Below are 26,835 nucleotides of genomic sequence, written 5' to 3'. Positions count from 1 at the left end.
CACCACATTTTGCGTCCTTCCTGCTTGGACCAAGTCAACAACACACAATGCTCACCGCATGCAGGGTCTGTGCTATTTGCATCACTAATAGACCTTCCATGTAGTGTAGCAGAGCCTTTCCAGTGAGCCAAAATGCACGGATTCAGCACCATAGACATGTTTGACCTGACTTGAAAAGAACCTTAATTAGACTACTATTTCCCTGCTTTTTCTTGTCAAAATGGCTGCTGTAAAAAGGGTCTATTGGTGGAGGTACAACTCTCTCCAAAATCTGACAGACCCCTTTTATGTATCTTTTGCTTGTCTGCTTCACTTTCATTATACAGTCTTCAATCAGCAGACATCTAATTGCACAGATAAAAAAAAAAAAAGGGTTTTTTGATTATGGGAGCAATGCCAGGAAGGCATGCTAAAGATTAATGTCTAATTCTTAGCAGCATCTGTCAGCCACAACAGCTTTCATGTATGAAGGCCTTCCCTTTTAGCTGATTAACTCTCTTTGGATCCATCTGAGGGCAGCAGGTATGTGATTATGTGCACCCGATCCACCAGTAACCTTTATTAAATGCAACCCGCACCAGGCTGTTGCAGAATTAACACAAAAACTTATGTATTCTTGTGCAAATTAAACTTGTCAGTTATATCTCAGTATTCTTGCCAGTTTGATGCAGTATATGGAATAAAAATCAGCTACATCCCCAGAACCTTGTTTTAAATGCGTGCTTATTGTTAATCCTACATGCAATGTTAATGTGAATGGTCGGGCCAAACAACATTTTTACAGGGTAGGTAATCATAATGAGTCATGAGCAGTGTGTACACAGTAGTTCTAAGTGAAAATGAACCATGAGTTTTCATGTTGCTTAGACTAGAACACTATGTCATAATAACTAATTCACACTGTAGTGTGAGTATTGCTATGAAGCAATAAGTCTATTCAAAGAGCAAAAGAAAACAGTTGGTTTTACAAATAAGCCTATTATGTCAAAGCTTATACAAATAAAGGTCTATTAATTGAGTTATATTTGCCTACAAGGTACCTTAATTGGATATTTAATAGCTTTTGAAATTGCCTGAGCATCATCAATTCCCTTTTCCGCATTCCAACTTTGTGCCCCTAATGATGTCCTGTTGCTTAGCTATAGTGGCCATGTGTACAATCTGCAACACAAATGCTCACTAGTCAGGCTCAAGTTGTCCTGGAAATGTTGTGTGATACAAAGGCTTTACAGCTGCTTAACCCATGAAAGGAAGCTTGATACCCTTTTTGATTTTTACTAACTGACTGGCAGTATTTGAGCTCTTCTATGACTTATTAAATGTTCCCTCTTGCCTACTATATCACTGCTCTTGGTTTGGATTGAACTTCAAAGTCTGTACAAAGTCAGTGTTAGTCCTGCCTTTTGTGTCACTGACAGTCTTAGAAATTCGACATCTTCATCACTGAAGGAAATAAAGCCCTGTAGTGGAGGTTTTGCAATGTTGCAATGCTGAAATATGGGGACTATACCAACAGGCTATCTAGGGCTGGGGAACATGATTATATACAGTATAATATAGTATGAAATTTATCTGTCAAACATTTTGCTGTTTTTTCATTTCATTAGGACACAATCTGCAATGTTGCAAATCAATAAGCAGGACGGTTTATTAGTGATACTGGATTTACAGGATATTTAGTACCGTCATCTTTCAGGTATTTGATTCACTAGAGCCCATCTGGGTAATTCGATCGATAAATATTTTTTCACTAAAACTTCCAGAAAGTGTACTATGTAACAATATATTGATTGTAGATAATACTGGCTAACCAGTAAACATTTGACTATATTTAAGTTGACATATAGGGTGTCCTAACTTACAGTTGTAAGGTAAAATTAGATTTATTCTGGTAAGCTGTTTTGATTTGGTTACTCTCTATTGTACATTCGGTTTTGGCCTGTGAGCCTGTGATTTGTAGGTCTCTTTCAATAACAGAATGAATTACACATTTACCCTGCCAAATGTAACTATTAATTTAACTTAAACTATTCATCACTGTTAACATTAATTCAATGACTTACATTTTTCTGCTGTTTGATAACAACACTATGCAAAAACAGGCAAGGTTATTACAGCTGATCAATGAGAAGGGATATTAACAGTTATTTTGGCTGAAGGCAAAATTTTCACTCTCTTTATTACTTGGGGGCTTATAAGCAATAAAGGAAATGGAGAGGTTGAAACTGCAAGTAATCATGACGTGGCTTAAACAACTGATGATGCTGAAGAAGTGGATTCAGGATAGTGCATAATCATTTATCAGATTAATTCAAGTTTTGCATTTACTTCTATGTTTTGGGAAAATGTTCATGTGCTTGTAAGCCATTGGTGTTTGTGCTCAGGTAATAATTACACTTATCAGACCTCTACAGGCGATTCAAACAAGATGGTTTAATTCTGGTTTTTGCATTATTAGGATTCCCAAATTGACATAATTGTTTTCTATTGCACAGCTTGAAGCCACAACTAGCCTTTTATTAAATTAATACTTGATAGGTGATCTCATCTCAGTAAAAAAAACAAAAAACTAATGAGACAGTGTGAAGCTCAAGGGGACAGTTTTGAAAAAGTCACAAGCCAAATGCAGCAAATGCAAGTGGTAAACTGCCTTGTAAACAAATGTTTCATCTTTATAAAATATTTGTTTCCCACTTTTCTATTAAAGCAAAATCAAACTATTAGTATATTTTTCATCATCTATTCAAGGCTATGCTAAACATGTGCCTGCTCCAGGATAACAAGAATTTCCCATTTCCCAGTTGATATGGTGCAAGTCTATAAATCTGTAAGGTAAACTGTAATTCTGCAGGACACTGCACATATAGTCGAACACCCTACCCCAAACTGCACGACAAAATCACAAACAGACACATAGACACACTTACAGAGGAAGTGGGAAATGAGCTTTTATGAACCAACATTGGAAAAATGATAAAAAATTCTCTGACGGTGCCGTTTACCTGCTAGGAATCAATATCATAATAACAGAGAGTGAACATAATGCGTGATAAGGTTGAAAACAAATTGTAAATACCCATAAATGTTTTTTTTTATAGACAAGACCATTACTGAGAAAATGGAAATTATATTTGTGTAATAAAAAAGCATTACCACAGAAGGCACAATTCCATTTAAGGCTGACCCACAACATTTCTATCAGCACTTTAAACCCAGCCTCCATTACTTACAACTACTGTATGCTCTTAAAGAGATGTTGAATGCTGAATTATAAATGGATGGTTAGAATAAATCCAGAAAACAAGTAAAAAATCTCTGTCCATTAATACAGCTATTGCAGTGCTTGCAAACAGTTTGGACAATAGAAACAGAAGTGAGTGATTTAGATCAAATTGTCACATTTTCCATAAACATGTTCACAGGCTATAGGCTCCAGATAGATCCGACCTCTACCCCTTTACTCCACTTTAAATTACACCAATTTAAGGAATTACTCAGTCCGATTCATCAGCATGGAGGAGGAGGGAAATATCCAACCAAGATTAAAAAAAAAAAAAGCAGCAGCAGTGGCACACAAGCCTTAGCACACAGCAGACTACTGATGCCAGTGGCTTTCCAGAGTATCACCTAGGAAGATGAAAAGGAGGCCAGAGTGGCTGAGACTAGAGATGGCGTTTCCTCTCTGGGTGAATATAAGCACAGACTTCTTCCCCAGTCATCCTTTCCCCACATCCCTGCCTGGCTTCTGCCACGCTCATCCATCCAGTCCACTCTATTTCTCTGTGTTGGAGAGACAGTGTGCCCTGCATCCAGCCGAAGGACACCATCTGTTTCGAGGGTGAATCAGACTGGGAATGTGAAACTGAAATCCTAAATGAACTGAATGGAAATTTCTTCTGTTTGAGGAGAAACGTTACTACTGCTGCACTGCCACCTTCACAGATAAATCCAGGAGAACACTTTAAGTGTTACCCATAAGAAATGTTCATTGGACACCTACAATAAATGAAGAACACAGTGTGCAGGCCAGTTGAACCAGGTCAAGACAGCATAGCTCATGCTAAACAATTAAGTTTTTAAACTGCTCTTAAATAACTGAGTAATCACTTCTTTTCTTGAGTAATCTGAGTAATCACTAATTGATCCATTTTAAAGACCTTAGTCTTTAGGACTCAAGCCCGAAATTTCTGCTCTTTACTTCACTAGTCTTTTGAGTCAATGTTAGTTCTGATGAGGTCTGACATAGCTAAATCCCTCCATGCAGCCCCATTCAACCATCCCTGGGGCTTTCTTTGTTCTAGGATAAAAAGTAACAATCTCCTCACCTCTCGCTGTTAACAGCATCCTGCAGGCATGTGATGGCTGTTTTTAAGGATCTCTTGGTCAACACGAGTGTTTGTAACTGACATTGTGACAGGATATCTTCTCTAACAGCACAGAAAAAGTAGCATAAAAACAGGCTTATAAACGCATCCACACCCATTTGGCGAATCCTCTGCAGAGGATTCCGGACTTCAAAGATGTGCACATGGTAATCTGCTTTAAATGGATGTTTCTGGGCCTCTATCATAGCTCAATCATCAACTGAGCCGACTTAAACCGTGGCTGAAAAAACAATGCTAATAGTGGATAATTATCAGCTTTTACTCCGTCTGCACTAGCTGCTCTATTCCCTCTCCCATCACACATAGAGGCTGGTGAATAAACACAATGGCATGAATAAATAATGACCCCACAATCCTCTTAAGGTCCCCGAATAGTGAGGGAAAAAAGACAAAAGTTTACTTTTGGTGTTTGAGAGCAAGCGGAGCCTGAAATTGTAAGCGACTCATTAGGGCTACATGTGGCTTGCCTGGGGCCTTGCTGAACAAAGATGGCACCATCCCCATCCTGTCATTCCTCAGCGCACTCTAGGCCTGGCCTAATAAAATTCTAAAGTATACCCTTAAGAAACAGCTACATTCCAAATAAAAGACAGTAAAGAGCTTAAGCACTGCCTTTAAAAAAAATTGAAAACCTTCACATCTTCCAAACTTTCTTCTTGAATCAAAATTGTATTAGACTGAGTGGGAATTCTCTGAGTACTGAGAAGGCCACCTTTACTTGATGTGTGCAAATTTTGCTATGCTGTGTATAAACATCATAGTAATATGTATGCTTTCATGCTAAAGGAGCATACCTGTCAAAACATTATTTCCTCGTCTCATCATGCTCTCCAGATAGCTTACATAAAAGCCCACTGTTTTTTATTTCAGACACTTTGTCAGTGTTAAAGAATTGATTTGTGTGTGCCTCCCAGCTCCCACTGAGTGCATGACAGTTCAAAAGGCTATCTAAAATACAAGCTGCCAAGAGGTTTGTGTTTCTAAGTGCTTATATAATTCATACCATGATAAAACTAAAGCTACTGAGAGTTTGCAACATGGCAAATAAGGTTTGTTATTATATTACAGAAATAGTTATAAAAATTTAAGGACAATATAAGGCTTGCTACATCACTTGTAGAGAAATAGGAATCATGATCAAGTATGAATTAAACACAGAGGTAGTGGTAAGACTGTAATGATGAAAAATAACGAATGAAGACAGGAAACCTTTTCCAGAGCCTTAATTTTAGAGACTTAGTTAGAACTGTAGTCAAGAGAACCAATATGCCTTTTTTACTGTAACATGATTATAAGACTTTTAAACCTGCTATCTTATCACTACTAACCTCAGTCAATTCAATCCATAAATAAATATAAATGTTGTTGTCCTGACATGATCTTTATGATTGAGGTCAATCAATTTTTAATTGATCAGTAGCAGTTATATGAAACCTGATCCATTTTGAGCCCTTTGTTTATTGTACTTCAGCTATGGGTCGTATTGGTACCTATGATGCTTTTTTTTTTTAGAATCAAATGCATTGTTGTTAAATGCCTTTTTCCTCAATGCTTAAAAATGACAGCAGACTATCAGGGACTAATTAAGGGTGGTATCTTGCTGTGAGCAATATACATAGTGTATTCTCTGACAGTTCTCCTGGATGTGTATATTCTGATCAAGCCAGAAGCATAAGCACAACCTCATTTTTATCCCACTTCATTTTTTTCATATTTAATTTAAATTATATTTTTATGTTGTCATACCTGTTTTGTTTTTTTTATCTTACACATAAATGCAACATGTTATAGTTTTGCTTTGCTGTCCTGAGTACACAGAGCACCCATGCATCAGTCAAACTGTATAATAAAAGGTTCACCCAATGAATGGAAAAAATCCTGGCCTAGCAGCATTGTGTGACCCTTAATCAAATCACCTTTTGCAGTGGTGCAGTTGTGCCTTTGCAAGTTTGAACTAAAAATATATCATCATCACAGTCCAAGGTTGCATTAGGCTACGAGGCCCTTCCCTTTTACTTTCTTCAGTGCTGCATCTTCACTGTCTTTCGAGCAATATTGACATCAAAAAGACGATGCAATCTATTACAAGGGTGGAAACTGAATACAATTAAAAAACCACAGCAATTACAGTCTGACCCAGGATCGAAAGCACCAAGCATCCAATTAGTGATGTACACTAACAAGCTGTTACTTGCAGCCTCGTGCTAGGTGAAATATATACATTCTGTATAAGAAATAGATAATTCTTTAAAACTTTCACAAATTCAAAATTGCTTCTAGACTATAGTCAGAATCATCCCTCAGCCTTGATAACAAACAAATAAACGTAGTGCCCTTTAACAATATAACCAATGTTAACATAAAAGATACTCTTTTGTCCTCACTTTTCTGGTCCACATCCACAAAAGCCTTCTAATACCTTTGTTTGACATTTTAAAAACAACTGCCATCCACTCCTAAGCTCAGTGTGGAAATGTTTCTGGCTGTCCTGGATTTCCCATTAGCCCTAAATGCTAAAACCGCTACACATCCAACCTACTATTAGTGCTCAGCTAGTAATAAGTGAGTTTAAATGGTCTAAATAGCTCAAAGTGTGTCTATGCCAAAATGTGGTAATTCACACAGGCAAGCATCAAGGTTTGAAGACAGAGAGAATGCAGCTCTGGTGTGACCTGCTGCAGAAGCTTGCAATTCATACAGCTGAGATAAGACTAGTGTTTCCAGTGTGACAGCAGTACTTTAGTGGAACCACTGAAGGCAGAGAGAAAAAAATCTAAAGCTTATGTCCTGAGCTATTTTCTTCAACATGCACAGGCTGTGAAATTTCACTGTGTCTAGCTACTTTCACAGGGAAAAAACTAATCCAGGAAGAACCTGAGCTGTCCAGCACAACAAGGTTTTGGAATTGCAGGGTCTTTACGTGAGTGAAAATCGTATGTGTGCACTACCCCTATATTTAAGTGTGCTAATCTTATTTTGAATCATGCAGTACTGACAAACCCTGAGAGCAAAAGCGGGAATGTTGCAAATAATTAATGATACAGCTATGCTCACAGATGACAAGACTGTGTCACACAGACATACTCTGTACATATTCCACATGGTTCAAAGTAAAAAGTAAAAGGAAGCACAATTGTTGTGCCGTTACTGTCATTGATACCTGTCATCTGCATCTTCTGAAAATCTATTATTGTATTGTATGTGTTTTTATACTCAAAGGTGCTTTGATGTTAGATAGTTGTTATGTGTGTAGTTTTACAGTTTTAAATATTCTGCACATGGATGTAATACATATGACCATACAGTGGTCACATTATGTGTGTTTTAACTTTATAACACATGTCAAGTATCCAATGTTGTATGGTGAAGTGACGGGCCATTGTCTAAACATACCAGAGCTGGTGTTTACTGAAGAATCTTTTGCAAATCAAGCAGCCCTGAAAGTTTTATACCTGGATGTGTATCAGAGACTCGGTCATATCAGAGGTGACTAATGAGAGAAATCTCAGCATGGAAGTTTAATTATTTCTATCTCATACTAGGGCAACAGCACGTTATGATGTCTCCTTCCTCAGGCTCAAAAACAACTGCTAATTGCTTCCACTACAGATAACTGGCCATTCAGAGCAATCTGAAATGTTCTTGCAAGAGTCTTGTATACAATGTTTAAAAGCATAAAATAAGAAAAGATAATTAAGATGTGATATGACACTTTGTGTGCTCAATGGAATGGGGGTATGAGGTGAAAAAAAAATTACATTTCACAGCCATGAGTGCAAATAAGGACCAATCATACTTCTGTGGCTGATATTGAGTACTGATCTGATACCAGTGCTCTTTTTTTCCCTTTTAAATTAAAAATATGTTTGCCTCACTGGGTGGAAATGATTAGACTCTAACCACACAACACTTCATAAATATAAGTGGTATATGTTGATTATATTGTTGTAGAATGTCAACTCTAAACTCTTTTTTTTTCCTTCCAATTATATAACAAAACAACTTTGTATTGTGTATTTAATTTCAGTTGAATTTGGCTGATACCTGATCTGTTTGATAAAGTGCTTAATATATGTGCTGATACAAATCCAGAATATTAAATCAGTGCTTTTTGTGCTATTTGTATCCCATTTTAAACAGGGACAGTTTTTTCTAAAACCACCATAAATATAACATGAGCATATATAATTGACTCCATGTTAAATGGATATTGCTAAGAGAGGGATAGAAGTTATGAGACTGGGTTAGGATGATTCTCCATAGAGGAGGGCTCATCCTGCTCCATGTTGTGCTTTGAGCTGTCGTGAGGCCCCTGAGCCTTGGTGGTAAGATGGGCCCTGATGTGCTGTTGGTTTAGACTGTCAGAGGCACTGGCAGGGAGCGGGTATGCAACTCCACAGATAACAGACCAAAACTGTCCACAAGGGCCTCTAAAACCCAGCAAATTAGCCTGCAAATGAGCCAGAGAATATCTCTACTAATCCATGATCTGAGCAGAGGCTCTGCCAAAAAGTAAACAAATAAATAACTTCACAAGAAATACTGGGGGTGGAAATAACCACGGCTGTGAGCTGGGAAACCACTAGTGATTTCTTTGAAGCATCATTTCGCCTGATATTCTGCTGCTGCGATGCCTGTGACTGTTTCAGAACAAGCTTCCATGTTGTGCTCGATGTGGATGCAGCAAAATTACAGATCCCAATATTACAGAAAACAATGTCCCCTACAGCAAATGATCACAGTCTATGTGTCTCTATCACAGATGCCAAAAGGAAATGATGCATCAAAATACCACAGTTTTACAAATGCTATTATATTTGTCTCCACAGTAAAACGGATATGATTACCAATCCTAATTATATAAATTGTCTCTGTGTTTTGTTAAAACACAAATTATATTTGTCATTTTTTTGGTTACTTAGCAAATACAAAATATGTCTGTCAAAGAGAGCCAATTATTGTTTGTCTAAACAACTCTTACTGTTTTACTTTATTTGATCTTTGTTTCAACAAGCTTATGACTTGCGCCCTGAAATTTAGGATATAGGACTTATTTCTGAGACTAAGAATGTAAATTGATTTTTTTTTAACCAAAATTTAGGAAAGGCTAATTAAAGGAGAATGTTAAAGTTAGCAGCTAATGCTTATGTTGTTTCTGTTGTTACATAAAGATGTGAGTATTTTGTATTTATTCTCAATTTGAGCCTTTCATGTTTCTTGTCAGTTTTGCGACCTGGAACTTGTACAGTAGTAAAGCAGATTAAGGTTTATGTTACTGTAAATACTGACATTTTACAGAATATTCTGTGTTACAGAGAATTACAAGCCAGGGCTGTGATCAATTGTAAAACCTTGCAGAGAAGTGGTGCAAGGTAAAGGGAAGCACTCCAAATAGTCTGTTAAAACATTCAAGGTAAGCTATCGCACTCAAAATATGTCACTTAATTTTCTCAATTTCAGTTTCAGCGTGCACACATTACAGTCCACCGCAATGCAAAGTCATTTCCATGCCATACTATTATAAATTTATGATTATGTTTCAATTGCTAAAATAAGACCATCACATAAAACTGTTTTATATGAACCATTAAAGGCTACTGTATAAAAACAATAAAGATTAAAAAAAGAAAGGCTTTACCAACCTCATTAAATACATAATTAAAACAAAAGAGCAATAACGTGCTTGTTGTTTTGCATGAATTTGGATTTTTTTTTCAGTTATTTAAAACAAAAACCCAGAAAAACCAGACAGTATCTCACATATGATAATTGATTTTCTTGTGTTATGTGTGTGTGTGTGTGTGTGTGTGTGTGTGTGTGTGTGTGTGTGTGTGTGTATTTTTGCCTACACATATATGCTATTGCTACTCCAAGGTCATAATAAGAAACCCCATCTCTGTGGTCCCACCACACTACTGTAAAACATGCCCCAATGAATCCAGCTCTGGTCTAAAGGAAACGTCTTGTCTAATTGGAAGTCTGATTTTACTTCACCCCACCGGCTCCTAATATGGTAGCAAAGCCTAAGGGAATCAGTTCAAAGATAAAACACATCATAAATGTGGGGTGTACATCAAAGATATTTGCTTATTCACCTCTGGAGGGCGTGGCCATCAGCCCTGGTAATGCAGCATGCGCAGTCTATGAGGTACAGGATTAAGGTGCATCGGTTTTGTATCAAATTGTAAAAATGCTGCTCGGTCTGTGGTTACATCATAAAACTATTATGCAGAGAGTATGCCTACAATGTGATTCCTTAGTTTCATTCATCTGTTGCCAATAACTCAAATGTAGTGCAGTGAATAAGGACCAAAGAAACCCTACCAAAGAAAACATTTAATTGTGTTAGTCATACTAGACGGCGGTATAGGTTGTAAAAAACAATGTTCATTTAGACATTGCAACACTAATATTTCTGTGTCTTATGCAAACTCATATTTTTCCTTTGCCTGGGTCTATTTGAAAAATACAACACTACATCTAACATAATAATAACGATTATTAGAATTAAATTCCTTATAATAAATACCCTGAGCAATCACCCTCAAGTAGTAGGTGTTTTTCTATTAAAAGGGAAACGTGGCGTGGGCCAAGAATAACAAGAGTGAACAGAACTGAACAAACGTTCTTTCAATCACTATCAACATGGTTAGGGGACAGGCTGATGTATTCCCCACTCAAGTTAAAATCTGCGAGAGATTCACTTTTCAAAGCCTGTCAGCCTTTTGGGGCTGTGACATGTTTCCACGAGGAACACCTGTCCCTCATAGACAGTCATGCTATGTTCAAAGATTCAGTAACTGAGAACCACCCTGGAGCTCTTAACCTCAATCTTTCAACAGTTCAAAGTTTCTTCAGACTCTTGAACCCTCCAACAACAATCTGATACAGGTAGTAAGGAAATAAATCATCGTCACTGTGGAGTTACTGCACTGACTGCACATTTTTTTGTTTCATAGTCTGTTGAAAAAGCAATTCTTATTATTATTATTATTACATACACAAATTATTTTTTTATTCTAGTGCTATTAGTAGAAGAAGTTCTAAGATTAGAAGAAGATGATGATGATGAAGAAGAAGAAGAAGAGGTAGAAGATATAATTGCAGAAGTGATAGCTTTATTGTTTTAGTGGAGTATTTCTAGAAGTAGTTATTCAATGCTATTATTAGTCATTTTAGGATTTGTGTAATTGTGTGCAAAGCAGACCAGCTTCATTAACATAATACAACATAATAATAATAATAGTAAGGCACTTTGTATGTCAATATGAAAATGTAAGGTTATCAGCAACAATGAAGGCAGAAAAAATATTTTCTCAACAGCATTTAAAAATGCAGAAAATAGGCTGTGCATGGTAAATCCACATGAAAAGAGTGGCCACTTTCCATCTGAAAAACTCAACATCAATAAATATTGCTCCTACCCCAGCGTGATCACATCAGCACATTAGCCACTATGTGCTTTGAAGGTAAAAATGCTGATTGATGACTCGTATTTAATCATGCAGAACAAAAACCCGAGTTGAATTAAGAAACCAGACCATCATTCATCTTCAAGTCCTGTTTTTTGCAACGCATTAGTCAGTGGAGGAGCCTCAAAAGTGTGTTGTTCCCATACTTGCTTTGTGTGATAAAGACATGGGCATGTGAAATGCAAGAAAAAGTATGGATAAACAGAATATTTTAAACTTCCCATGAAGTCTACTGCTGGCCTATAAAAAAGACAGTACTAATATATTTTTGATAATAATCATACCATTATGTTTTCTACAAATAAGCTTCTTTCAGTTTAAGATATTTTCCAAGATCAAATTGGTCCTCTCCTCAAAAAAAAATTGGAAATTGTCATGTGTATATTTATTGCATCAAGTCTATTTTAATGCAGTTCCCTTTACATTATAATAAACCCAATCTTCAGCTCATCTGGAGAGAGCAGCCAGTGATTCAGCTCGCACTAAAAATAAGAATACACCAATCACACCAATACTTGCGTCATTCCTCTGGAAACCTGAGAGTCAGGCTTAAGATTTTCTTGAGTACTTTTAAAGCTCAGATGGTTCTGGGTCGACCTGTCAATACATTCTGTCAACATCATTCTTAAAATATAATTTTTGTATTATTATTATTATTATTATTATTATTATTATTATTATAAGTAGTAGTAGTAGTAGTAGTAGTATCAAAGTTGTGTACTGTGTAATGATTTTGTTGGTGCTAAAACACAACCAACAGTCAAGACTGTGGTCTAATGCAATTCAAATAAATTTTATGAAAATCAGAGTTGATTTAGTGATTTCAGAAGTGTGTGAAGATCTCAACCGAAACCTGTGTGCAGTGTGCAGCAGAAAATTAAAATACAACTGAAAGGTTGCGGAGGGACTTTCACTAGAATATTTCACTGGCATTCCTAGAGGTTTTGCCCTGAAGCAATGCCTACAGCTACCAGGATTTCAATAATGAGCAATAATAAAAAAAATAATCCAACTCCAAAAACTAAATATCACACATTTGAGTCCTACACTGTATAATTGTCTGGCATTCATTGGCATAAAAAAACAATATTTAAATAAAACACTGCTCTGAATAAAACTACAATGTAAGGACAACTGGCATTGCTAAATCACACTTTAGAACAAGATCAAAGCTTGGTTTTATTTACATAACATATACACAGTATATCCTTAATCAATATAGAACAGATCTACCAGGAGGATGGAGTACGGGAAAGACAAGTCAGTACACAACTAACCCACTGGAACTAATTACATTTTGTCTGTAGAAAAATACCAGTGTCAGTCACACAAGTATTTTTCTATCAACAGGAACTGTGCAGGCCTTAGCTGAATTATTTCTCTCCGTAGGTTATGAAACACATGAATACCAACAGTCCCTCAGCAGGCTTTCGTGGCCTATCTCCACTGCCGGTTCTCATGGTTACAGAAACGTAATAGTCTAGCCATGACAGTGGGAGAAAGTTGGGATTAGAGAACACATCTGGATAAGCTGTAATAGGGTAAAACGCAAGAACAGCAGCCCTCTCCCAAACCCAGCAGGTTGAGCTTGCCTCCTTGCTGTTCAGTCTCTGTAGGATGTGCAATGACTCAGCAGTCGTTGGCTGCTGGAAGTGTCCTCAAGGGGCACCCTAGGGACCAGAGGCATGCTGGGTAACAGACACACACACACGTACCTGTACACACTGCATGAATGCACTTTAAACGCTAAGCCATACACATGCACAGGGCATCTTTGTTGCCATCCATCTATATGTGTTTACACAACACACACATGCACACATTAACAATCAGCACTGAACATAATTACTTATTACTGATTGAACTGATTTGTCTATAGTGATACACTTACTTTGCATTGCATTGCAACAACTGTTCTTTGTCTAACCGTCATGCAGTAGGTTAGAATGAAAAGAAAGGTAGCAACTAATTTTATCATTACATCCCAACTGGAATGAGTCTTAATATAGCACATCATTTTCAGCAAGGGTTTTTATTCACAGTATATAAGAGATCCCTTAAAATCACTTAAGTATCAAGACAATTGTTCAAAAACTGCTATCGCTTATTTGCATGCATTAAAACCAGGGTCAAGTAAGTCACGTGTGCAAAGGGGGAGAACTGCCCAGCGGCTTGAATACATTAAAGCAGAGTAAATGGTTTGTTGATTTAAAGAGATTAAAGCACACACAAGCAGGCCTGCTCGATGGATTTTAATTAACTTGCCATATATAAATTGTATGTTATCAGGCATTACTGAATTAAATGCTGAATACAAGTGCTCTTTCTGCTTGGGTGAGTTGAATAAAAAGCTACTTAGAATCTCGATTGGCTCTCCCAGATGTAGCATGATGCTGCAGCTACGGGTGCTCTGAATACATTCCAGCATATCAACCCCTGAACAGCCATCCAAGGAGATTCTCTTTAATTATGTACAATACAGCCAAATTCAAGTCCCCTGGCATCTCAGATGATCAAGCAGAGGGATGCCACGTTCTCTCCCTGAGTCATTCGGGCAAATGGATTCCACTTCCAAGAGTCATTTCTGTCAGTTATAATAAGAAGCTAATACATAATGTGACACACTCTGAAATGCAAAACTATTCACAAGGTTCTCTGCAAGGCTGTGCAGGGGCAATTAGAATTTTGCCGCTAGGCCCTTGATGAGTTCCTCTATCTCCGAAGTGTCCTGGGAACAGTATCATAAATCTGCCAGTTAATATGCATGATTTAGGTTTGTGTTTAACTTTGCATAATGTGAAACAGAACTTACATTTTACCCACATAGCACCTCTGTGTAAAAAAAAATGGAAGAGAATCCATTTTGGCTGAAACTCAGGTAAACAAATGCAGACAGGAGTAGGCACTGTAGACACTAAAGGGGTATGTGGGTAAAGGAAATCTGTCTGTCAGGTACTGCCTCGACACGGCACTGAATTTACTCCAAGAGATTTTTCTTTCAGTGTATACACTAAGCAATTACTAAGTTGTAACTGAGTTTACCGACAAATAAGTGCTGGGGGACTGAGCTGAGTATCCAAATGGCATTTCTGCTTCCAAACAGAATTCTGTAATCTCAGGACTTTACAGCACACTAATCGACAATTTGAATAAGAGTATCTTCAGCAGAACTGCTATTATCTTCTGGCATTTTCAGGCACTTGACATGGCTCACATACTCCCTGAGCTCAAATGACCTTCTGAACAAGCACACAGGCTCATCTGGCCCTTAGGGGAAACACCAATCCCCAGAACGATGAATTCAATACATATGGCTTCCCACTTCCTGGCACTAATTTCACAAGAAACCTGCCAGACCAGTTCTCTTAAAAGTCCACACAGGATTCGCACACTGCAACATAAGCAAGAACGAAAGAATAAAATATCTGGGAAAGATTAACAGCAGAGGTAATAGTATGCCAAACGTCTGGCTGTACTGGAAGACTTGTAATTGTCTTTTCTCCAAGAGTCAAAATTGTAAATATGTTGGCCTTTAGCCAATTTCTGAAAAAAAGCTAAGTTTAATAAAAATGTCAAGTTCAATTTGGTGAGACTGAAACAGTGTGTACCAAGACATGTACAAAGACAGAAGAGATGCAACTCATCTTGTGACTGTATGGATTCCAGTTGAGCATGATCAAAAACTAAACAAATCTAAACCAACATAATCATCATTTAGTCTTAGACTGCACAATGCAGAACAGTCTAGCTTTTGTTTATCGTTGTCTCAAAGACATAGCACGTCATTCTGCTTCAGTGTACAGGAACGTGGTAATACAAATATATTCCTTTTCAACATCAAACTCAAATCCACATGGAAAAAGACACAGTGTAAGAACTGGCAGAGAAGAGTAAAAGAGGAAAGTGCCCTACCGTTTTCTGTGTTCTCGTGTTCAGTGTCAGTGAGAGTTAGATTGGAGTTTGCCCTGCTGGAGAGGCACGAGCTGCGGCCTGACTTGGTGTTGCTGCGGCCCCATAATCTGACCGCATGCTCTGGCGACATGATGCCGTCTGTCTCCGTGTCTGCATCTGAGCCCACACTGACTGAGTAGTCGCGGTGTGGCATCCCCAGGTCAGTCCTGTACGTGGCTACGTGGGATGGGAGACCCTCTCCAAAGCCAAGGTTTCGAAGGGAAAAGTCTGCTCCTGCAGCAAGCCAATAAATACAAGGCTCTGGTAATTAAATCTGCCACTAACTGCATCACTTAACATAATGAACTGTATTCATTGCAGAAAAAGATGACAGCAATATCCTGGCCTTGAGAGGTGCAGTAATCATTTAAAAGCAAAACCTTCACAAGCAATAGTTGTGGAGTTACATGAGTTACATTTCGTATTTAAAGACCCTATGCACAACATTCTTATGTGATTATAACACCATTAGCATCTTTCAATGTGCTGCTTTCACCATATTCATCTCAGTATCCTGATGTCAGGCCCAATTCCTACCACAAGGAGATACCAGAGTAGGACATTTTTTTTAGATCTTATACAATGGGGATGTTTTGCATTAGCGTTTGTCTTTCATTCTTAAGCAGGAGCAGTTTGGAAGAGCGGGTTGTCCACTGATCAGAAGGTTGGCCTTAAGCAAAATACTGAGCCTCACATTGCTCCCGATGCTGATGTCTGATTGTGTATGAATGAATTACTTTCCGTTTGTGATGGCCTTTGTCATTACTGTATGAATGGGTTAATGTGGCATGTAGTGTACAGTGCTTTGAGCGGTCAGAAGATTAGAAAGTACAGTCCATTGGCAGAAACGTTTTCATTTGTGGATAATCACCCGAAAATAAGAATTGTTCTGTTTTCATTAACTTAGAAATTTTTATCTACAAAGGAAGTCAGTCCTCTTCCACAGAGTCTGCTGTTCTTACAGTAGATCACAATGGACAAATCCTGGCTGGTAGCTTTGCAGCAACCATAGTTGGTTGCAATCCGCAACTTCACTGCTAGATGCCACAAAAACCTACACACTTTAAAGGTCGTATTTTAAAAATGAGACATCACTCTCTTCAATTTTCTCTCTCCTAGGTTTTCTACCGAGTCAGGGGACCTGTAAAGCAGTCACTGGTGATTTGAGAATCTCACTACATTTTGTAACTGCTGAAAATGAAAAAAATACAATAAAAATAAATCAAAGAAAATAAAATCCTACAATGGCAGACCTATGGTCCAGTTACCTCAACAGTGCTATCACATCTGATTTGAACTTAAATGATCAATAATATATCTGAACGAGCAGGTGAAGGTATGCATGTCTTCCATGAAGTTTTTAACACTGGCATGGTAAGTTCAATCCCTGGCCACCTCTGTTAATAGTCACACAATGTGGTGTGACCTCTACAGTGACTGAATGTGAATTACCATGAGACCTCATTAAAAAGCAATGATGCATATATTGAGACCAAGCAGTAACTTGCCCTTAACCTAATAATCGGTGTTTTCATGTCATTATGAACTGCTTATATACTTAAAGATGAACTGTACTGATATCAATGACTGTCTCTTCTATTGACATAATACCACAGTATTTTTAATATATATAGCACACTTAAAGCTAACCTTGCCGGTTGAACTCGTCCACCTCGTGATGAACCATTTCCTTGACACGGCTCCCGTAGGCCATCCTTGAGTCATGGTCGAAGGCCTTGAGTGTTTCGCTGGAGCTGTAAGATTTGGGGTTGGGTTTGCCGTCCTCGCTGTCTGCTGAGGAGCTGGTGTAACGGCGCTCTGTGTCCTGCCGGGCAGTGAGTGAGCGGTAAGGTCTACGTTCCTTCACTTCCATGGCTGCCTCCACACTATTTTCAACATCAAATGTGGTTACAATGCCAGTTTAGTTTGAGTGATTCTGTGGAAGAAAAACACACAAAAATAAAGATACTTGACGTATGAAAAGATGCCTGACAGCAGTGTTAATATTATTAGTATTAAATGTAATCTTCTCATAATGCATCATCAAACATATAATCAATTGCAACCATGATTAACAATTATTTTAAGAGGTATAATCTTAAACAATTTAAAGATTATTGATCATTTTAAAGTAGAAATCCCTGATTCTATACATGCACTCACTCACACACACACACACACACACACACAGTTACCCAAGCAACTGTGAAAATAAAGAAATGCAAATGCATGTTTGCAAAAAGCTGTGTATGCATGGCTCAGCACGCACAGGGAGAGCATGAAGAACCACCAGGATTAGATTTAATAAAATACGGCACAACAAATCTTGCACCTATAAAGTTTACGGTGCAAGTCTGCCACAAATATTCTATTTTATGTGCCATATAGAAATGCTGGGCCTCCAGCATCTGTAAAAGTGACAGGTGTCCTTCCATGAATTGTGTTGTTTATAAGTTACAAATCATCACCAGTTGAAAACCGAGGAGCCAAACAAATCTAGGACTACACTGAACCAGCAGAGATGATTAAAATCTGAAACATAAAACCCCAACTGTCAAATAGCACACCAAGCATAAGATCAATAGAAGGAGGGAATTTTAGCATTTAGCTATGTGCCGCATTTTACATTCTTGCCTTGAAGGACAAAATAAATAAATAAACATGCTTTAAAATATATTTAAACATAATTGTTTTTGGTTTTGCTATTTACTATTTATTTTTCAGTTTAAAAAAAGGAAAAAAACAATAAAAGACCCTGACTGAAGAATATAAATTAATGTGTAATATTACAGTTGTTAACTGATGATGCCTTGCAAACAGCTCTTTCAAAGCGACCACATGGTTTAAAGATATTGAGTTGGATTAACAAATGTCAATGTGGATATAATGTGATTAAAGGCTTGGTCACTGTTTACTTTGAGGCTCAATTACCGAACAGGGAATTAGTGAGTCAGATATTGCAGCAATATAATATACTTCCAAATGCAATGTCATGATGATATAGCCATAATTATATATCATGAGCTGAAAGCCTTATCATTCATGCTGCAGGATTCTACTTCCATTCTACTTGCCCCCACACTTGAAAATGTATTTTACTATAAGCAAAACAAAGATGTAAGTCACTGGATAAGAGAACACAGCTCTTTAAAAAATGGATAAAAAACTACTACTGGCAAATCTGGGAGTTTTTACTGACAATATGCCTGTGTTGTTCAGACAAGGATTTTTCCACAAGATAAGCTCTTTATGAATACTGTATGAGATTTGTTCCGGACAGAACAGTAAACAATAATCCCTAGTGAACTATATTTGCCCCTGCCTCGAAAAAAAAACTTTTTATTGAAGACACCATTGTTGGGTTTTGGGGTTTCTTTTTGTATGTATTGACAGCTGAAAAGATCCTGGTGATTAATGACTTGGGGCCTCAATACCAGGACCTCTGCCACATGGGGGGAAGAAAATGCTCCCACTCTGCAACTGCAAGAGCACTTCAGCTGCTCCCAAGATTTCAAATGCAGCTTGTATGGGTTGCTAATTTTTACCTTTTTGCTCAAGAGCCTTGATGCTATGCAAATGTGAGTGAGCGGAGAACAAGCAGCTTTCTAAAGTTTCAAGAATGTTCTGTAAAGTGTATTGTTTTTGTTTCCAAAGAGCTAGGCTCAGTGCTTCGGCCATCTCTCTTCTGTACAGCCCTTCCTCCTCATTATTAATCGGCTGGTATGCAATGAGATGTACCGTTGAGGCCATGGGAAACCCAAAGGAGTTTTTCAAAGAAGCAACAGGCCATACACGATAACTGATGATATGGGAGGCAAATGTGGGTCCTGTAAACATATCTTGCTTGACTACAGCAATCAGAATTTTCACACAAAGCATATTGTAAAACTAAACAGTGCTCTTCTTCATAAATAGGCTACATCTGGCATTATCATTGTGTTTCAGCGCCAGAGAGCAAAGCTGTTGTTCATCTGTCTAAGTCTAAATCCTGGGAGAAGGAGCCAAAACAAAGAAAATGCCATTGTTGTATTATTTTAATGTACTGGTACGTAAAAATAATAAACAGAAGGTTTTATTTAACCATGATATCTCAACACTTCATAAGAAACAGAAGAAAGAACTGATAAGAGGACTATTTTTAAAGTGTTATTATCATCTCATAGTAAGACACAGGGGACTGAAAGTAGAAGCTTGAAACACTGAAGGAGAAGGTTAATGAGGGTACATTCACAAAGTCTCAGAAACGGTATTTACAAAGAGTGAAAAATGACTGCCATGGATTGAAATCTCTGAAATCAAGATAACAATCACATGCCTTTATTTCAAAGACAAAGTTCGTCTAAAGCTTGAGCTGCAGAGCTTGAGCAGAGCCAAAGAGAAGCTAACTGCATATCTATGCAATGATCCAAAATCAATTGAGGTCTCTCTGGAAAGACAAAAGAAATGATGGATGGTCTGTTTTCCACTCTAAACCAATTGCACACTCTACATTTTTCAATTGAATTGTCTATAGTTGGCCAGGTTAGAGTCAGAAGTGTCTGGGGGGGTAAAGCAAATGTTTAACAGTTGTAAGTAGAGTAATAATGCAGTTTTTCTATAGGAAGTGTTGCAGGGAGCAATGAACTATGAATTATGTCAATTGAGATCCTTGATGCATGTGACTACAGACTTAAACATAAATGTGATCAACAAAAAAAAATCATTTTCATAAAGAGATGAACAACCTAGTAAGCATAGCCTATGTGTGAAGGTATGAATGTTTGTCACCTGAGTAAGTTGGCCATGGCAGAAATTATCATCTGAATCATTCTTTCCTTCAAGGTGTCTATGGTGTATCCATCAGCTAAGAACAAATTATGTACATCAGAATGTTCTGAATAGGTCATCACAGATATTTTTGGAAACACTTAAGCTTTTCAATAAAAAGTTAAATCAAAAATGGTTTCAATTGACATTTGAGGAAAGTGGTTGTATACAGAACACGTACACATATGGGTCAAATTGCTACAGACAGCATATGATCAGTAGCATAGGCATATTGTCTGTCTGGTATCAAGAGTTCATTTTTTATGCTGTGTGTACAATTTCACTGCCTATGATCAAAGATTAAAACCAGTTTAATATACCGGACAGTAGGCAGAGCTTATGCTGCCGCAGTGAAAAGCTTAAAGTGCTGCCAGTGTCAGAGGGAAAGCACCTACCTCAGCCATCAACCACAAACACACTTAAATACCATTTGGATAAAAATATTTAAACACACCTTCAGTTAAAGGGTTCTGATTATTTTTAACCCAGGCCATTATTACCCCAATTTCTATAGTCTATGTATGACAATTTTGTGTTAAAAATGTAATCATCTTTGGCACTAAATCTTTGCATACGGCCAGTTCACCACTGGCACTGTATTTAAATATGCCCTCAAATGATTTTCAGGAGCAAAATGTAGCATTTTTTTAATGCTGCAACAATGGATTATTTTAATTATTATTAATCAAGAAAATGTCAGAGAGTAGTGAATAAAATCCCATCTTAAAACTGTTTATTCTGTTTACCAATACAAAAACCAAAGATATTCAACACACAATAAAAGAAAATTGAGTTTTGAGTCCTATGATTTATGCTTGCTGAGAATAAATAACACTAGCATCTGCGCTGTATTAAGTTGAGTTTTTTTCTGTTTGTGTTCAATTCATACTGGATAGTCAGTTCCTCTTCACTCCCCAAGACCAAGTGACGCTAAAGAAGATAACTAAAGTTGTAAAAATGCAAGCAGGCTAAAAAGTTTGTAGGTTCAGAGGTGCCCCTCGAAGCAATGGCAGCATCTCACACCGCTCAAAATCTGTCAAACCAACCCATAAAACAAACCACCCACAGTGGGATCAGCGGGTTACAGAAGCCCCTGTTAAAACACTCGCTGAGGTTTTTGCTGGGCAGATCGTTGTGACCATTGCTCCAGTGTCAGGAGTTAGTTAAATATGGGATCTAAATACGTGGGAGGCGTTTGGGGTACAATATAAATGCAAATGGCTCGGTACTATCCATCAAACAATTAGCAGTGTGCTGAGAATTGCTATTCAGTGCTGCTGCATATAAATCTAGCCTTCAATCTGCACACAACCCTGTTTTCCATGATAATTAACCGCTTGCTGCTCTTTACATGTCATAGATTTTCCATGCAGAATCCAAGACTAAATGCTAACTAACATTTTTGGGCAACACAGAAAACAGACAGAGCAACACATGCACAATGACAAATCCCTTGGTAGTATAATATAAGATGATTACAGATTACTTGTCTGTGAAATCACTTAATTACTTAGTATTATTACTAATTACTATCACTAAGATTGAGACATAATGTGTTACTGATTAGTGATGACATTTTCAGACGAATGACTGATGATATACAGAGCATGAGCTGAATATTTTTTGGAGGACTATAGCTTTTCAATACAGGGAGCCCACACTAACATTTCAACATATTATAAGTAAGCATATAAATGTCAACACTCTTTAACAAATCAAACCCAAATCACATTTATGATTTATGCAAAAATATCTAATCATATGTTTTTCTACCAATTATAGACAACATATACAAGACATCCAACTTTTTAAAATATATTTTTGCTGTATTTTATTATCTAACCTGGTCACGTAGTGAAAGGATTAGTGACAGTTAACTCACAACACTGCAGACAAACATATACTCACAAAAGCAGCCTGTAGAGCAACAGAGAGGAAATTTGGGCAGATATCAAGAACATTGTCTACAAGTTCCATTGAGAGCAAGGAAAGCTCCATACAGGAACCACTTACTTCTATTCTGGAAATCTTTCACATGCCTAGGCTCTATAGAAAAACCTCCTCGGTCAACAGAAAGGTGTGTTTTCAATAGAGGAAAAAAGACTTGGGTGGATGGGGTAGGGGGCTCAATGGCTTGCCAAACAATATCTGAATTCTGTAGTGCTAATGCAGGCTGGGGAGAGGAGGGGGCATTGTGGATGTGGAGGGGGGTGGGGGGGGCATCTCAGCAGCCGGCTCCTTCCGGGATCAAAAGCGAGCCCCGCCAGCGAATAAAACAGAATGCGTAAAAGCCTTAACATAAACAAAAGTAGCCTGGGACCGCCGCTGCAGCACGCTCCCTGCTACTAATCACTCTAAGCAATTCAAGGTTTAGTCCTGACAGAGAGAGCAGGCAATGGAATAATGTCTTTAAACCGGCCTGGTAAATAACAGGGAGAAGCAGTCTATTTACAAACACTTTCTGCATTGATGTACAGCCCCGACCTTGGTTAAATGCAGCAAAATCTTAGCAGTGCTATGTCAGGCTGAAATGTTCACTTATCCATTATCAATATTATCAATTTTGCTGCCTTGCTACCGCAGTATAGGTGTAGATGAAGTATAGCACGTGAGTAATGATCCAGTTACATACGTTATCCTTAAATTAATTAAAGTAAATAAGTAATCTGGACTCATAAGGTTCACTATAGGCCTGAGGAACAACAGAGACAACAGATACATTTGAAATTCTTGCAGGTTTAAAAGAGGACCTCTCCACTCCACTGAAGTGCTTCTGTTCCCAAGCACGTCTACTGAGTGCACAGATCACCCTGGTGGTGACCTGTCTCTCATTAGTCAACGATTAATGCCCATTATCCTGCAAAGGCTAGACCTGAGTTTGATGTATAGTTTGGCCTGCAGTGAAACCAAACCTAATACCAGCTAAGCAATAATCAACTTACTGTAAACGTACTACTCTCAAACCTACTGTTACAAATGTTTGAGGTTTGCAGCTGTAGCCTGAGGAAGGTCTATGGGACCGAAAGGCTGCAAATAAATGATGCTCTGAACAAACATATTTCATGTGCTGTTTCCAAGCCTTAAGGGCTGGTTCAGTGGAATTGCAACAGATTTTCTCACTACATGTAAATTGTGTCTGTTTCATATGCCAGGTTTTGAGGTATCTGCCTTTGAGATTTCAGCCACTCCCCGAAAATACAATGGAGGTGAATAGTTTAATTTCTGGAGCTTGAAAATGTACATTTCCAAAAATATCAATGTCTCTGTTAATATGAATAATCCTCAAACCTTGTGGTCATCAGTTTTAATATATATATATGTATATATTCTTATATAACACTACTTACAGTCAGAAGTAAGTTTTCTTTGGTAATATAACCACCAAAATGTGGGCTAATGAGGGTAAGAAAAGGCAATAATTATTATGAGCCAATGCCGTCACAGCACGTAGATTGATGTAGATTTCACATACTTTATATTAACCTCTGCGCCAAGATCAGCTAGCATGCCTCAGTCTCCTCTAACAGTGGTTGGACCACACACTGTTAATTTAGTACTTAATAGCAATGCATTCAACATCTTTCAGGTGACATTATATGCTTTCTGGCAGCTATAATGGAGGCACTCTGCTGTTTGGAAACATTGTCTGGGAACAGCTGATTGAATTTCTAAATGTATGACTTAGCCATCTGAACAGATTTTAGCAGACGCAATTAATTAATACTTTTTTTTAGCTGAGAGGTGATCATTTTGCTTTTGATCGTCTCTGAATATCTGAGAAATTTTGCAGTTCTGCTGTATCAACTCAGTAATGTAATATTGCCACTAATAATAATAATAATAATAATAATAATAATAATAATAATATTCCTTATGCATGTATTACATAACACAATTCATGCATAAGATGGAAACAAAGTCCTTAACAGAAAAGCAGATAATGATGATATTATCCAATGCACCAGTGACTTTATCAAATGTCACTTGCCTTGGTCTCATTATATAAAATAACTGGTTGTACTGTACAGACCTGTTTTGTATTGGCCTTGATGTTACCACTCAAAATGATGCAAAATGAGGTGAAAGCAAATGTTTATTGTTTTTTTACCAAGCACTTTATTAGCTTTCCATTCAACCCTGAGAGTAGGCTGCCTCTGTAATTTAAAAGACTCTGAAGAGTACTAAAGGTACAGAATTGAAAGCAGGTTATTCCCATGCTACTGACATTATAGTCAAATAGAAAAATGAAATGCCTGCAGTTTCTTGGAAAATCCAATATTCACAAAATGAGTCACTGATGTTATCACACCTTAATGCCACTAATGATCCTGCAGTTTACTAGATCCAAACATGGTCCATAAATTGTGTTTAGTAGTGTAACACAGTAATGTGAGTGTAACATTCCACTAAGTCGGTTAAAATACATTTATTTACTTAACATTTTGTTAAAAAGCATCTGTTCAAAGAAAGATAGAAATAAACCAAGGACTAATCTGAATAGATGATAATCACTGTCCTGCATACATGATTACACAAAGGCAAAGACGTAGAGGAAAAAATAAATAAAAAGCAGATACAGTAAATTAAATCCAGACAAGACAGATTTTAGTTGATTCATGGCATCAGAATTTGTCTCAAATGTGTCTCAAGTGACCACTTGTGTTTGGATTTCACTTCCCTGCCCAATATTCATGTAAATCACTTCCATTTCTGTAGGCCAGACAGAACTGACTACAGATGAAGTCTGTATTCACAGCACACAACATGCAGCACATTGTCGCATACATCCCTACATAAGTGGCTCCAGCATTTTGAATATGAATACGTCCTCAAAGAGTTGTAGGTTCAGTCACACCCATTTAGAGCTGTCCCTGTATGCCAGGTTAAGGCAAGACCAATAAATGCCCACTGTGTTGCTCTTATAGTGCAACCTAGGTGGAAGAACTCCCCTCAAAGACACTGTGAGATAGTACCATTGTACTGCTGGATACCAATTACAATCCACTCACAATGGGATTCCTGATATTTCCTCATGACACGTAACTCATGTATGCCCACAGTAGAGAAGTGCACTGCAAAGATCACAGACTTTGTAAAGTCTTCCAGCCACCCATCACCACTGTCATCAGCAGGAGTTCCTAGCTCAAGAGGGAACTAGTCATTTCCTTTAAACCTCACTGGATTTTCCTGAGACGTTCTGAATTCTGTGTAAAAAATCACATAATATATAGTATCTTAGCTGTTCACAATAAAATAATTTTTTTGCTGAGCACTGAAAATGAGTAATAGAAAACTACCAAACAGTGGGAAGTGCTGTATTCGTTTCAAGTAAAAGCATCAATCAATCAAATTAACTGGACTAATTAGGTTTTCTCACAACAGCAATAATATGGATCTTAGCTGGGCTTTGAAAAATGATTTAGCTAACATGGCGCGCTTGAGAAGATATAAATATGAGAACCATGTGAGAACCCAATGCACAACAAGCAGCAAGCACAACTGTGTTGTTAGAGACAATAAAACCAGCGGCTGTTCAATATCAACAGTAAAAAATCAGCACACACAGCAAAGCCAGACAGAGGGTTCCTGCATGGTAATGATCTTACTCTAAGTGCCTAACTGAGTCATCTCCGCAAGCCCTGCTTTGACAACCACACACCTCCCACATCTCCCATCTCAGCAGCCTCTGGGTGGGGCTAATCACGCTGTAGCTTCATCATCGACTGGATGACAGCACTGGCTGTAAAGATGCTATGTCTAGAAGGCGTGGCTGCTGCAGTGGCCTACTGTAAACACACAGTGGTTGTTTTCTAGAGCTGAAAACAGAACATCACAACATCACATTAAAAAAACAAGGCCTTTTATAGAGCACGAAGAATGAAATTCATTTTGCCATCCTTTCAGTGCTGCAGCGGAGACAAGAATCCTGAGAGGATTTTCCTGGGGCACTGAGAGTTGGTGTATGCTGATTTGCCCCTAACTGATTATGACATGAAATGGCTGACGGGTAGCTTGGCAGTGCTGTGTTGACCTGCACAATCCCCTTCTTTTGCCTCCAAGGCACCAGAGGTCTGCACTCTCTGATCCCAGTGGCTGAGCATTAGACAGTGCTGAGGCTTGTAAAAAGCCTTATGCACAAACTCCTGTGCAATTTCTTTTTTCAGCTTATCTACTATCAGTCTTTAATGCAGCTTTTATTCCCCAGTGAAAGCCCCATGTTG

General features: G+C 37.8%; 1 protein-coding gene across 14 annotated transcripts in view; it reads right to left on the bottom strand.

Moving 5' to 3' along the window:
- tenm4 (teneurin transmembrane protein 4) overlaps positions 1–26,835 on the bottom strand; it is a 145,723-nt gene that overhangs the window by 95,815 nt on the left and 23,073 nt on the right. For all 14 annotated transcript variants that reach the window (XM_051397661.1, XM_051397665.1, XM_051397669.1 and 11 more), the window contains exons 2-3: positions 17,459–17,744; positions 15,770–16,042 (exon numbers count right to left, since the gene is read on the bottom strand). In XM_051397661.1, the coding sequence (XP_051253621.1) occupies positions 15,770–16,042; positions 17,459–17,681 (496 nt within the window). In that variant the 5' untranslated portion in view covers positions 17,682–17,744. The remainder of the gene's footprint in view (positions 1–15,769; positions 16,043–17,458; positions 17,745–26,835) is intronic.

Source organism: Dicentrarchus labrax, unplaced genomic scaffold (assembly GCF_905237075.1).
Source record: "Dicentrarchus labrax unplaced genomic scaffold, dlabrax2021, whole genome shotgun sequence".
Taxonomy (NCBI): Eukaryota; Metazoa; Chordata; class Actinopteri; family Moronidae; genus Dicentrarchus; species Dicentrarchus labrax.
This window is presented reverse-complemented; position numbering and strand designations above follow the sequence as displayed.